The sequence below is a fragment of the Narcine bancroftii genome, chromosome 5 (assembly GCF_036971445.1).
Source record: "Narcine bancroftii isolate sNarBan1 chromosome 5, sNarBan1.hap1, whole genome shotgun sequence".
In the NCBI taxonomy this organism is placed as follows: Eukaryota; Metazoa; Chordata; class Chondrichthyes; order Torpediniformes; family Narcinidae; genus Narcine; species Narcine bancroftii.
This window is the reverse complement of record NC_091473.1, coordinates 458,557-472,094: the sequence shown is the minus strand read 5'-3', so window position 1 is coordinate 472,094 and position 13,538 is coordinate 458,557. Positions and strand designations below refer to the sequence as shown.

Below are 13,538 nucleotides of genomic sequence, written 5' to 3'. Positions count from 1 at the left end.
CTCACACAAACCCCTGCCCCGTCTCTCTCACACAAACCCCTGCCCCGTCTCTCTCACACAAACCCCTGCCCCGTCTCTCTCACACAAACCCCTGCCCCGTCTCTCTCACACAAACCCCTGCCCCGTCTCTCTCACACAAACCCCTGCCCCGTCTCTCTCACACAAACCCCTGCCCCGTCTCTCTCACACAAGCCCCTGCCCCGTCTCTCTCACACAAGCCCCTGCCCCGTCTCTCTCACACAAGCCCCTGCCCCGTCTCTCTCACACAAGCCCCTGCCCCGTCTCTCTCACACAAGCCCCTGCCCCGTCTCTCTCACACAAGCCCCTGCCCCGTCTCTCTCACACAAACCCCTACCCCGTCTCTCTCACACAAACCCCTACCCCGTCTCTCTCACACAAACCCCTACCCCGTCTCTCTCACACAAACCCCTACCCCGTCTCTCACACAAACCCCTACCCCGTCTCTCTCACACAAACCCCTGCCCCGTCTCTCTCACACAAACCCCTGCCCCGTCTCTCTCACACAAACCCCTGCCCCGTCTCTCTCACACAAACCCCTGCCCCGTCTCTCTCACACAAACCCCTGCCCCATCTCTCTCACACAAACCCCTACCCCGTCTCTCTCACACAAACCCCTACCCCGTCTCTCTCACACACAACCCCGTCCCCCACACACACATTTCCCAGACATATGAACCTCAAATTGCCTAAGTGCAACGCTTAGGCAACTTGGAAAAGCTCAAGGAAAAAAAAAACATGTATGCCAGATCAGCACTATCTGAAATATGAATCACACACCAATGACTAATCGACACCGAATTTTGTTGTGATCCCGTATTTATTGGCCATGTACGGGAACCATCATTTTCTAGTAAAATTGACAGAAGCAGAGTGAACAGTTCCTTTCTGATCATTGGGAATGGTTTGATTCCTTGGGGGTTGTAAATTATGATGGAAATAATCACAGAGAGCCACATGAAGACAAGGGTGCAATGTTAAATAGATGTTATCTGCAGCCAATGTCAGCTCCAGATTGAAATTTGAGGCACAGAATGTGAGGCACAATCTTTATTAAATCAAACAAACTATTTACTTCTCTCAAGAGTACAAACTTAAAAAAAAATAAACTGCAGGCATCAGCCTTGTGCAATGTGACTTTGAAATATGTTCTATAAAAACAATGTGTGAATGAAATGAAAATCATAATCACATGTTTGAAGCTCAGTCCATATTGTTCAGTTTGGTTGGGGTTAAACGACTCTCAGTGGTGGAGCCACAAGAACCACACCATCCCCACGGACAAACAGCATTGGGATATTTCTCTTGGTGGACTGGGGAGAGAAAGGAAAAGATCACGGATAAGATATTTTGATGAAAACAATCCTGAGTTCATTTTGATAGTGGACTAAACTGTTGAGACTATTTGCCAGATGGTATTTATCTGCCTAGTTGCAACATTACCTCCACAGCTATGCATTGCTATAGTTTGACAGCACCATTATTTGTGACAAGGCTTGATCAAACAAAACCATGAGTGAGACTCCACATCCTGCAGCACTGTTGAAAGCCAGCTTTCATACATGTAGGCCAATGGTTGAGCCAGTGCTACAGGTAACGCGAGGTCACTTGTACTCCCTCTGATCAGCAGCGATTCAGTGTTCCTTCACAGGCTCTGCTGTTTGCACCCTTCACTGTAATCCAGGCAAATCACGAGAACTGACTTGAATTTCCTGAAACTGTAAGCTCAGTTATGCCAGTCTAATTTAGATTTCAATCCCACAGTGCAAGGCCCCAAATAAAAACACCAGCATCAGTTTCTCTGTAAAAAATGCTTATGATCCTTCAGCTTTGATTTTAATACATGGGTCCTTATTTAGAAACGCTGCACTGGGGCCAGTACTGCGCACACTGCACTCCACCTAAAAGCTCCTTTGCGCAGGCCTGAGGACAGGTCCACGTCCTCCCCCTCAAAAGATGCTCACAAACTCAAGCTCGCATGCTGGAACATCAGAACCATGCTAGACAAGGCTGACAGCCACCGACCTGAACGTCGGTCTGCCCTCATCGCACATGAACTCCTCAGACTTGACATCGACATGGCCGCTCTCAGTGAAGTCCGCCTTGCAGATGTAGGCAGCCTCCAAGAACGCGGCGCAGGCTACACACTCTACTGGTCTGGCAAGCCTATGGATGAACGACGCCTATCTGGTGTAGGCTTCATGGTCAAGAACTCCATTGCCTCCAAACTCGAAAACCTCCCGACAGGCCACTCGGAACGGATCATGTCCATGCGACTCCCCCTTCAAAACAAGCGTCGCATCACCCTCATCAGTGTCTATGCTCCAACCCTCCAGGCGAAACCAGCAGAAAAGGACAAGTTCTACACTGATCTGCGCGACCACATTCAACGCACCCCTACAGCCGACGAGGTTGTCATCCTTGGCGACTCCAACGCTCGCGTTGGCAAAGACTCAGAAACCTGGCCAGGAATCCTGGGCAAGCATGGTGTCGGCAAGTGCAACGACAACGGGCGCCTCCTGTTGGAGCTCTACACAGAACAGCGGCTTGTCATTACAAACACCCTTTTTCAGCAGAGGGACAGCCTGAAGACATTCAAAAATGTTTTCTGCTGCTCAGCCAGCTCGATGACGACATCACACTCCCTGAAATCTCTCTCAGCTGCAAACAACAGTGGGGATTGGGTTGGGGAAGATCTCTCGCTACAGAAATTGCCAGATCTCTGTTGGAATATTCAAGGTCAGAAGGAGAATTGATTGCTTCATCATTTCCTTTAGATTCTGAGCCACACAGAGTGAAATTCTGATGAGTCACTTCTGTTCCAGCATTCAGTAAGAACAGAACTGATCCTTTGCCTTTTCAACCCCCCATGTCTCCCTTATACAAGTGTTCTCGAATCAAACAGCCGAGAATAAAATTCATCAACTTAGAATCACGGTCCACAATGAAAATCTTTCTCCTATCCCAGATCTTGAGAGCCACTCTTATTTTGATATTATATTAGAGCAGCTCATGTTGTTCCATTGTTTAAAAATGGCTCCAAAAGTAAACCAGGAAATTACAGGCCTGTGAACCTGACGTCAGTAGTAGGTAACTTATTGGAGGGTGTTCTAAGAGAAAGGATATACAAGTATTTGGATTAAGGATAGTCGGCATGTCTTTCTGCGTGGCAGGTCGTGTTTAACCAATCTTAAAAGTTTTTGAGGTTTCCAAGAAAACAGATGAAGGAAAGGCTGTGGATGTTGTCTACATGGACGTTACTAAGGTCTTTGACAAGGCCCCACATGGGAGGGTAGTCAGGAAGGTTCAGACACTAGGTTTTCATGTTGAAGTAGTGAAATGCATTCAACAATGGCTGGATGGTAGAAGCCAGAGAGTGGTAGTGAATAATTGCTTCTCAGACTGGAGGCCTGTGACTAGTGGTGTACCTCAGGGATCTGTGTAGGGACCATTGTTGTTTTTTGTCTATCAATGATGTGGATGATAATGTAGTGAATTGGATCAGCAAGATTGCTGATGGCACGAAGATTGGAGGCGTTGTGGACAATGAGGAAGGCTTTCAAAGCTTGCAGAGGGATCAGGACCAACTAGAAAAATGGGCTAGAAAATGGCAGATGGAATTTAATGCAGAAAAGAGCGAGATATTGCATTTTGGAAGGGCAAACATAGTTAGGAAGTACACAGTAAATGGTAGAGCACTGAGGAGTGTGGAGAAAAAAGGGATCTGGGAATACAGATACATAATTGCCTGAAAGTGGTGTCGCAGATAGACAGGGTTGTGAAGAAAGCTTTGGCAACTTGGCCTTCATAAATCAAAGTATTGAAGTACAGGAGTTGGATGTTATGGTAAGGTTGTATAAGACATTGGTGAGGTCAAATTTGGAGTATTGTGTGCAGCTCTGGTCGCCAAACTATAGTAAGGTATTCAGCAAGATTGAAAGAGTGCAGAGAAGATTTACTAGGATGTTGCTGGGTCTTCATGAGTTGAGTTACAGGGAAAGATTAAACAGGTTTGGTCTTTATTCCATGGAGTGAAGAAAAATGAGGGGAGATTTGATAGTTTACAAAATTATGAGGGGTAGAGAGAGAGAGAGTGGGCTCTTTCCACTTAAATTAAGAGAGATAAATTGAAGAGAACAAGGCTTTAGGGTGAAAGGGGAAATGTTTAGGGGGAACTTCTTCACTCAGAGTGGTAGGAGTGTGGAACGAGCTGCCATCTGACATGGTAAATGTAGGCTCACTCCAGCTTTAAGAATAAATTGGATAGGTAAATGGATGGGAGAGGTCTGGAGGGTTATGGAATGGGCGCAAGTCAGTGAGACAACCAGAGTAATGTTTCAGCACAGACGAGAAGGACCAAATGGCCTGTTTTCTGTGAAGTGATCTATGGTTCTATTACCACCCCTTAGTACAGTGGTTCACAGCCTCCCCCCTACCCTCACATACCACCTTAATTAATCCCTTACTCACCACGGAGCACCTATGACATAGGTGCATCCCATATGGCATCCCTTAAGGGATTACTCAAGGGTGGTATGTGTGTGGGGAGAAAAGGTCGACAACCACTGTCTTAGATTCTCCCATCATGCAAAACAATCTTTCAACGTCTACTGTCTCTGCCTTTCAACATTCAAAATAAAATGAAGGGTCACATTCCCAAAATAAATGGTCCACCATTCAAGTTTCTTCACCTAGGGTGAGCAGTTTATTTTGTGAAGAAATATTGGACAAGTTTGGGTTGTGTCTGCTGAAGCTTAGAAGATTAAAAGACTCAACTGAGAGTACTTGACAGGCTGGATGCAGAGATATTCCTCTTGGAGAAAAAGAATTAGGGGGTTCTATTTACAAACAAGAGGTCATCCTTTTAAGACAAATAAGCTGATTTTTTTCCTCTCAGATGGTTATTAGCATCAAAGAAGCTTGAGTTTTCTTTTCAAGGTTAGGTAGGTTCTGGATAAGCAAGGGTGTGAAAGTAGTCAAGGGTATGGAGTTGAGGTTACAATTAAATCAGTCATGGTCTTGAGGGTAGAGCAGACTCACAGGATAGTGATGTGCTCTTGTTCTTAATTCAAATGTACCTTGTCAAGCCCCCTCAGAATGAGACACAAATAAACACGTTTTCTACATGGAGGTAGTAACAAGCCACTAAACAGTAAAAACACACAAAGCTGGAGAAACTCAACAGATCACACAGTAAACTTTATATAATAAAGATACATAACCAACATTTCAGGCTTGATCAAGGTATGAACAAAATGTAGGCAGGCGCCCAAACAAATAACCATAACCATATAACCGTTTACAGCACGGAAACAGGCTCTTTATCTTTGCTCAATAAAGTACATTGTTTGAGCTGCTGAGTTCCTCCAGCATTGTGTTTTTAACTTCAATCACAATGTTTTCAGACTTGCATATTTTACTCCTCTCTTCTCAATAACAAGCCACTTCTGTTTAGTAACAAGGAGATGCTGGCATTCAGCAAGAACTGCACAAGGGTCCAAAAGAAGTGACGACAGTCTATATCCTGCCCCTTGCTTCTCCACTGGATGGAGAGGGGCAGCCTGAGCAGCCACATCTTTCCCTCTGATGCCGAGATTGGAGACAAACTGCTTGGAGAGGGATGGAAGTAGAAAAATGTACTGCCCAACTCTAAGCTTCCCGATGAGACCCTAACCTGCCACAATAGATGGCAGAAAATCCAAGACAAGATCATGAATACAAGATGCATCTTACTTACTTTGTAAATCTCTTCATAGGTTTCCTCATCAATTTCCACGGTTGTGACAGTCTCTTCGACATCACCCAAAATCATATTCAAATGCTGATCATATGCCTGTGATTACAAAAAGCACATTTCAAATTATTTCTTGTAATCTCAAGAACAATGACAGATTTTGCACCTCATTATATCTGCCTACGCCTGAGAACCTGTGCATTATAAAATACAACGCCCACGTGCATGATGGTGGATAACTGTGTACATTTGTCTGACACATTGCAATCACAGGCATCTGCTGAGAAGATGCTTGATCACCAACACAAGCAGGTGGGTGCTATCGTGGCTTGGTGACAAATGTGAACACAAACAAATATATTAGGAAAATGATAAAAGAACACAGATTGGTCGGATCCAATTATCCCCTCTCCTGCTTCACTCAACTCAACATGCCACACCATAGATGGCTAATTAATAACACTTCAAGGAGAAGAGTAAGCTGGAGTTACGGGTTCTGGTACCTTTCCAAGAAACTATAACATTGCTGCTAGAAACTTCCTGCAGAAAGAATAGTTCGTCTCCCCACCCCCTCCTCCCCACAGTTAGGAGACTCTTGAACCTCCCTGAACCACCCTAATCACCAAAAGACCTACCTGCACTTCTGAAACACTGCTTTCTTTTGCACTAACCAGAACTGTGAACAGGATTGCGGTTTGCGCCAGTGACCAAGGATCGAATCCCCCATTGTAAGGAGTTTATACGTTCTCCCCGTGACCTGCGTGTGTTTTCCCCGGTGCCTCAGTTTCCTCCCACTCTCCAAAAAACATAGGGGGCAGTAGGTCAATTGGGTGTAATTGAGTGGCATGGATTTCAATGGCCAGATTTGCCATCTACCGTGTTGTAAATTTTTAAAAGTGGTATCCTTTTTTGTCTCACAGCATATTGTTTATACTAGAAACCCATAAATTATTTGTCCATATATTTATTTTGGATCACTTGTATACATGTCAGTTGTGTACTGTGTGTTTGTATGTGTACACCATATCCAGGTACACACTGCTTTGTCCGGTTGTATGTGTTGCACATGTACAATCAGATGACGAACAAACTTCAATGTAATTTTTCTTCCTTATGTACCCGTCCAGCTGCAGCACGGAAGAATTGTACAAATGACTCCTGGAAAAACCTCATTTGCTTAAGATGAGGCCTCACACTGTTTAACTACTTTTCTCCATAAAACTATACCCCACACTTTTGTTTGAATTCTTGCACTATGTGCAGGTCGACTTCCCTGGATAGCACGTAAAACAACATTTTTCACCACATCTCAATACTCGTGATAACAAACAATTCAAAAAAGACATTGAACCAGTTCCTTTCAGAAGGAAAATCCTCAAACAACATCACTTTCCACCCTTCCGCCATCAGACAAACAGGCTGAAAGACTCATTTAAGGACTTACTTTGCACATTATTTATTACTGAATTTTTTTTTCTGTTTTGCACATTTCTTTACATTTCTCTTTTGTACTTCTATCTTTTCTTGAGTACTACTGATAAGTAGTAATTCTGCCTGGCCCAGAAGAAAGAATCTCAGGGTTGTATATGATGTCATGTATGGACTCTGGCAATAAATCTGAACTTTGATTTTAAACGTGATTATTTTGCTGATAATTCATTAGCTGTTGATAGGATCTGTGTTTGAAAATTAGTTGCTGCATTTACCACACTGCAACAGTGGCTACACTTCACTAAATCATTTCCTTTTGCAGGCAATGTTCTTTCCTAAACATAGACATTTAATTTACTCATTCCATCACCGCTATTACATTGCATGTTTATTAAGGCAACTTTAAACTCCTTCTCCCTCTGGAATTCGATGTTCTAATGGGAGAGACCTTGCTTTTTCTGTTGGCAGTTTTCTCCTGCAAGCTGAGACTTTGGGCGTATCGTCTTCTGAAAAGCTTTCAACAAAAATCAACCCACACAGGAAATGGCAGTCAAATTAGATGTGCTCCTGGCCTCCAACACAGCTTTTTCCAAGAGTTATAAATCGGGCAACATCATCCAGTGACCAAGTCATGTGGGACTCTGGTGTTCAAAACCAATGCGAGAAACAACATTGTTTTCTCATCCAAAACATAAAACTAGCAGCTTTGTTCCTAATTTATGAGATCAGGTTCCAATAAATCAGACAACTGATTTACAGAAACATCTCAACTTCCAGCTATAGGAGAGGGGGCAGTAGTTTTTGAACTGATGACCTGGGATTCCAATTTACACCCTCCACCCAATACTGTACCAGAACAGTGGTGATCCTGAACAAGGAAACTCTTTTTGGCTCCCTGAGTGCAAAAAAAATGGCGTTTCAAAATTATGCAGTGTTAAATTTAAAAAATGTATTCACACCACTGTGGAAGTTGATTCTAGTAATTTAAACCCGTGCCATCCAATTACACCCAAATTAACCTACAGCCCCATATGTTTTTTTGAGGGTGGGAAAAACACTCAGGGAAAACCAACACAGGCCAAGGGGAGAACGTACAAACTCCTTGCAATCAGTGCCGGATTCGAGTGCTGTAATAGCATCACACTAATGCTTCTTTCACAGTCACTTAGACTTAAGGATCATTTGCTTCTGCGACAGACCTATTAGTCCTGTGTAAACACTGCCAGGGTAAGGCAGGTGGAGCTTGACAAGGTGGGTAAATGCGTGGTTAGGACTGTCATGACTCCATTCACTGTCTGTGTACTCCCAGAGACACAAAGTGTTTGATGCCTTCTTAGATTAAAGATTCCAGGAGCCAGTGCCATCAAGGAAATTTAGAGGATGCCCCCAAAGCACATTTTCTGCCTGTTTCAGGTGCCTGGTGGCAGCCATGCAGATAATATGGCTTTCCCATCACATATGACTTGAGGGCAATGAGAAACTTGATGCTGGAATGTCTGAACTGGTGCGTTTATCATGCCAATGGATTTTGAAGAGATAATAGTGGTGGTGCCTCTCCAGTGCTTTGGGTGTGCTTGCTCTAGATCAGCTATGCTCAAGGTTTTTTTTGGTTATGTCCCCCTTAGGACTTAGCTCAAAGTTTATTGGCCCGCTTTCCTGTGAAACAGTCAAGTTTTGGTTTCTTCTATACTTCTACCAACTAAATTTTAAAAAAAATTATGTTACATGAGGTGAAATCAATGGTTTTACTTAAATGTGCTATGGCCCTCGGGTCCCCTCTTGGCGGCAGGTGCAAGATTCTCAATTGTTCATTTTGCCAAAGCCTGCACAGGTAATTTGAAGACAGTTATAGATTTTTTTTGGTCCTGTTTGAGAAGTTTCTCCAAGTGATCCACATCAAAGAACCTTGCATGCAATACACAAATATGCTGGAGAAACTCCACAGTTACACCGTATCCATTATGTTGGTGTGTTGTACTCCACGGCAGCATCTGCAGACTTCCTTGTTTAACTTGAATGACGGTGGAAGAGTGCAACTTTATATGGTGAGGTCAGGGCTTATTCTCTCATCAGTTTGCATGAAGGAATCAATGAGGATGTGGAGCAAATTTTGGTGGAGGAACTCAGGTCACACAGCATCATGGGTAGAAATAGTCAACATTTTGGGTTGGTGCTCTTTATCTACTAAAGGAAAGGAGGTGATATTGCATATATAAAAGTGGAAGGGGTACAGAGGTAAGAGGGGGAGGCACTGGGAAGGTGGGGATAAGAAAAATTAGAGGGGTGGGGGTTTAGTGTAGGTCACTTCACAAACAGTAACACCACAAAAGACCTCGCATTTAAAATGCTAGAGCTTTGCTGAAGCTTAGCATAGAGGCTCTGGTTGGCTTTGCAGAAGCAATGAAGAATGCTGATCTATTGTGTATGGGCAATAAAGTCCAGGATCTTATAAATATTATAAAGATTGGGTTTGGAGCCTTGGGAGAGGTTTTAAGATTTTTTTCACAAGCAAAGAGAGGAAAAATCAACAGGATTCTTGAGAGAGAGAGAGAGAGAGAGAGAGTGAGGTCAGTTCTGCAGGAGCAGTTGAGACTGCAAAATAACAAGCTGACAGCTTGTTGAAAGACCCCATTTTGAAGATGGGTTGTGAGTTCTGAGTACAGCCTGTTCAAAACCCTTGTAGTCCTTACGAGAGGAAATGGCTGACTGGAGTGTTTCTCCTGAAATAAGGGAAACAAAAGGAACTCTGTGGTGGCCTGGAAGAAAAGATTATCATTTGGAAAACCCATGATGGGGCAAGTTTCTTTGGCAAGACAGTGAAGTGACTGATTGGAGGAAATCAGTTTGTCTATGTCCAACGAGCAACAAATATCTCTCTGAAACCAGCAAGAACTTTCCTGAGCAGTAACCACTTACCTTTAAGCATCAGAGCCTGGTGAAGATTCATAAATATTAAATTCTAAGAATAGCCTGATACCAGTGAACTTGGACTGTGAAACAAAGAAATTTCCTGAACATATATCCATTACATACACAGGACTTAAAATTAGAAGGGGTTTAAGTTAATAGTAATAAGTTAAAGTTTGATCTTGTTATTAAGCTTAAATAAAATTAAAAGCAACTTCTGTTTAAGTAACCATTGTCTTGGTGAATTTCTATTGCAGCTGGGTTTTGGAGTCCTCTGGGCTTGTAAAAGGGGGTAAGTACAGGAGTTGGTAGAGAGATGAAAACAATAGAACCAGATGGGGGTGAGACCACCTAAAATGAGAAAAATCAATGTTCATGCCATTGGGTTTAATTTTGTCCAGGAGAAATGTGATGTCCTGTCATCAACTTTATGTTTGGCCTTATCCTGACAACTATAGATCTATGCATGGGAAGTTGAAATGACTCTTCAAGTTTCATCCATGACTTGTATTATCCAATCTCCGTTTGATCTCGCCGACAATGGAGGAAGCCACACTGAGTTCCCTGAAAGCATTAGATCGTGTTGGAGGATATGCAGGTCTGCCTCACCTGGAAGGTCTGTCTGTGGCCCTGGATGCAGGTGAGAGAGGGGGCAGGGGGGAGATGTGGGGACAAATTTTGCACTTTCTGGAATTACAGTGGCAAGTGCCCAAAGGGTGGTCAGGCATTTCTCATGCTTTTGATCTTACTCCATCTACCCAACAAACAGAACTGGGCTCTGGTCCTCGTTTTCCATCCCACTAGTCACCGCATTCAATATATTATTTTCTGACACTTCCACCAACTTCAGAGCAATCCCACACATTCCTCTTGCTACCCCTATCTGCTTCTCTTTAATACTCTCTGGTCCTCTCTTCCCTTCCACCACCTTGTGACCGCAGAAAGTGAGCAGTGCTTTACGTGCACATCATCCGACCTGATCTACACTGCGAGACCAGATCCAGGTTGGGGACCACTTCACCTGCGCTCTGCTCACCGTTCTCAACTGGAGCTTCCTGTAGCCAACCATTTCTGCTCCCCCATCTATAGCTATACTGACATTAGCAGATGAGGCCAAACATAAACTTGAGGAACAAAGCATCATATACACTTCCAGACAGTCTTAAATCTTATGGCATGAATATGGATTTTTCTAATTTTAAATATCCCCCATCCCCCATCTGGTTTGATTGTTTCCATCCATAAAACATTACAGTACAGGTCCTTCAGTCCATGATTTATGCCAACTGACATAAACTTAGTCAACAAACTAAACCTACCCTTCCTTACACCCATAACCCAACATTTTACTTGTACCATGGGCCTAAGAGTCTCTTAAACGTCCTTATTGTTCAAGCCTCCATTACCACCCCTAATGCATTCCACCCATGACTCTGTTCAAAAAATCTTAACCCTGACGTCTCCTCTTAACTTTCCTCCCCTCACCTTGTACAGATGTCCTCTGGTGTTTGCTACCGCCACCCTGGGAAAAAGGTGCTGGCTGTCCACCCTATCTATAGTCTCTCATGATCTTGTAGAGGTGTATTACATCACCTCTCCTCCTCCTTCGCTCCAAAGAGAAAAGAAACTTGCCAAAGAAACTCTGTTAACCTCGCCTCATTAGGCATGTTCTCCAATCTAAAAAAAAAATTCTGCTAAATGTCCTGTGCAGCCTCTCCATAGATTCCACACCCTTCCTGTAATGAGGCAACCAGAACTGAACCCAATATTCCAAATGTGGTCTATCCAGTTTTATAGAGGTGGAACATTACCTCACAACTCTTGAACTCAATCCACATCTGCAGCATTTGCATTTCTCCAAGGATAATTTGGAGCATGGCCTCCAAATGGGAGCATAAAAAGGGGAGTGCAAAACCATAGAAGACAAAAAATGGTCCTTCAGGTCTGTGTCAGCTCTGAAAAATCTTTCCCAGTTGTCTCACTCACCCTGCAAATTTAACTGAAGTATTTAACCAAGTCCCTTATGTCAGCTGTTTAACCACTCTGCTTCAATCAGCTGTGCGGGCAGTGTTCTGGAATATACAATTCATCAGATAGAACATTCCTTGGTGTCACCTATGATTATATTAAAAAAAACATTTTTATGTGTGAAGGATGACTTGGTTCTATTCCATTTCCACAAGTTTAATGCAGGACCCACAGAATGTCACAGGTGAGACAGGTCGAAGGCCACCAAGGAGGCAAATTCATAGTAACTTTCAGGCCAGCAAAAACTCACAATGTGGAAGGGCATCCACAAGACTATACCATCTTCCTCCGCTGGTGAGGGCTCCCTCCCAGATGCACTGAACAAGTTGTACGTGCGTTTTGAGGAGAAAAATGATGTGGCGGTAAAGAAGACCATCTCTCCTCCAAATGATCAGGCGCTGTGACTTACAGTGGCTGATGTGAGGAGAGCGTTAGGCATAGTCAACCCACGGAAAGCTGCTGGTTCAGATAACATTCCCAGCAGAGTGCTCAGGGGATGTTAAGCTCAGCTGGCAGATGATCTCACCGACATCTTTAACATCTCGCTGAGCAACGCCGTCGTTCCAACGTGCTTCAAAGCAGCCACCATCATCCCCGTGCTGAAGAAACCGTCAGAGTCCTGACTCAATGACTACCACCCTGTCACATTCACCCCTACCATCATGAAGTGCTTTGAGAGTCTCATCATGGGGCACATCAAGCTCCTCCTGCTGCCCCCCTCATTGGATCTTCTGGAGTTCTCATATAGATCCAACTGCTATAAGGACAATGTCATCACCACCACCCTCCATCTAGCCCTCACCCACCTAGAAAATAAGGGCACGCATGTTCGAATGCTGTTTATTGATTTCAGTTGAGCATTCAACACAATCAGTACCTGATTCAATACTATCAGTACCTGATAGGGAAGTTGAGCCTGCTGGGTCTAAATATCTCCCTCTACAATTGGAATCTTGACGGGGAGACTATAGGCCGTCCAGAGCGGAAACAGCACATCTCAGACCACTGATCACAGGGGCCCCACAAGGCTCTGTGCTTAGTCCATTGTTGTTCATTCTGCTGACTTGTGACAGTGCAGCAAAACACAGCTCGAAGTACATCAAGCTCGCTGACGATACAATCGTGGTGAGCCTCATCAACAAGAACGATAAACCAGCATACAGAGATGAGGTCCAGTCGCTAATGGACAGGTGCAGAGCCAACAGCCTGTATCTGAATGTTAATGAAACAAAAGGGATGGTTGCCCACTTCAGGAGGGCCCGGGGTGGGGAATCACTCTCTGCTGATAATATTGACAGCTCTACCGCTGAGATCTTCTTGGTGTGCACTTGGTGGAGAAACTCACCTGATCCCTCAACAGCTCCACAGCCAAGAAAGCCCAGCAGTGCCTCTACTCCCTGCGAAGATTGAGGAAATTTTA

General features: G+C 44.0%; 1 protein-coding gene across 1 annotated transcript in view; it reads right to left on the bottom strand.

Moving 5' to 3' along the window:
* Positions 1–1,053: 1,053 nt before the first annotated feature.
* lsm3 (LSM3 homolog, U6 small nuclear RNA and mRNA degradation associated) overlaps positions 1,054–13,538 on the bottom strand; it is a 55,000-nt gene continuing 42,515 nt past the window's right edge. The window contains exons 3-4 of the mRNA XM_069936245.1: positions 5,756–5,851; positions 1,054–1,331 (exon numbers count right to left, since the gene is read on the bottom strand). Coding sequence (XP_069792346.1) covers positions 1,251–1,331; positions 5,756–5,851 — 177 coding nt within the window. The 3' untranslated portion in view covers positions 1,054–1,250. The remainder of the gene's footprint in view (positions 1,332–5,755; positions 5,852–13,538) is intronic.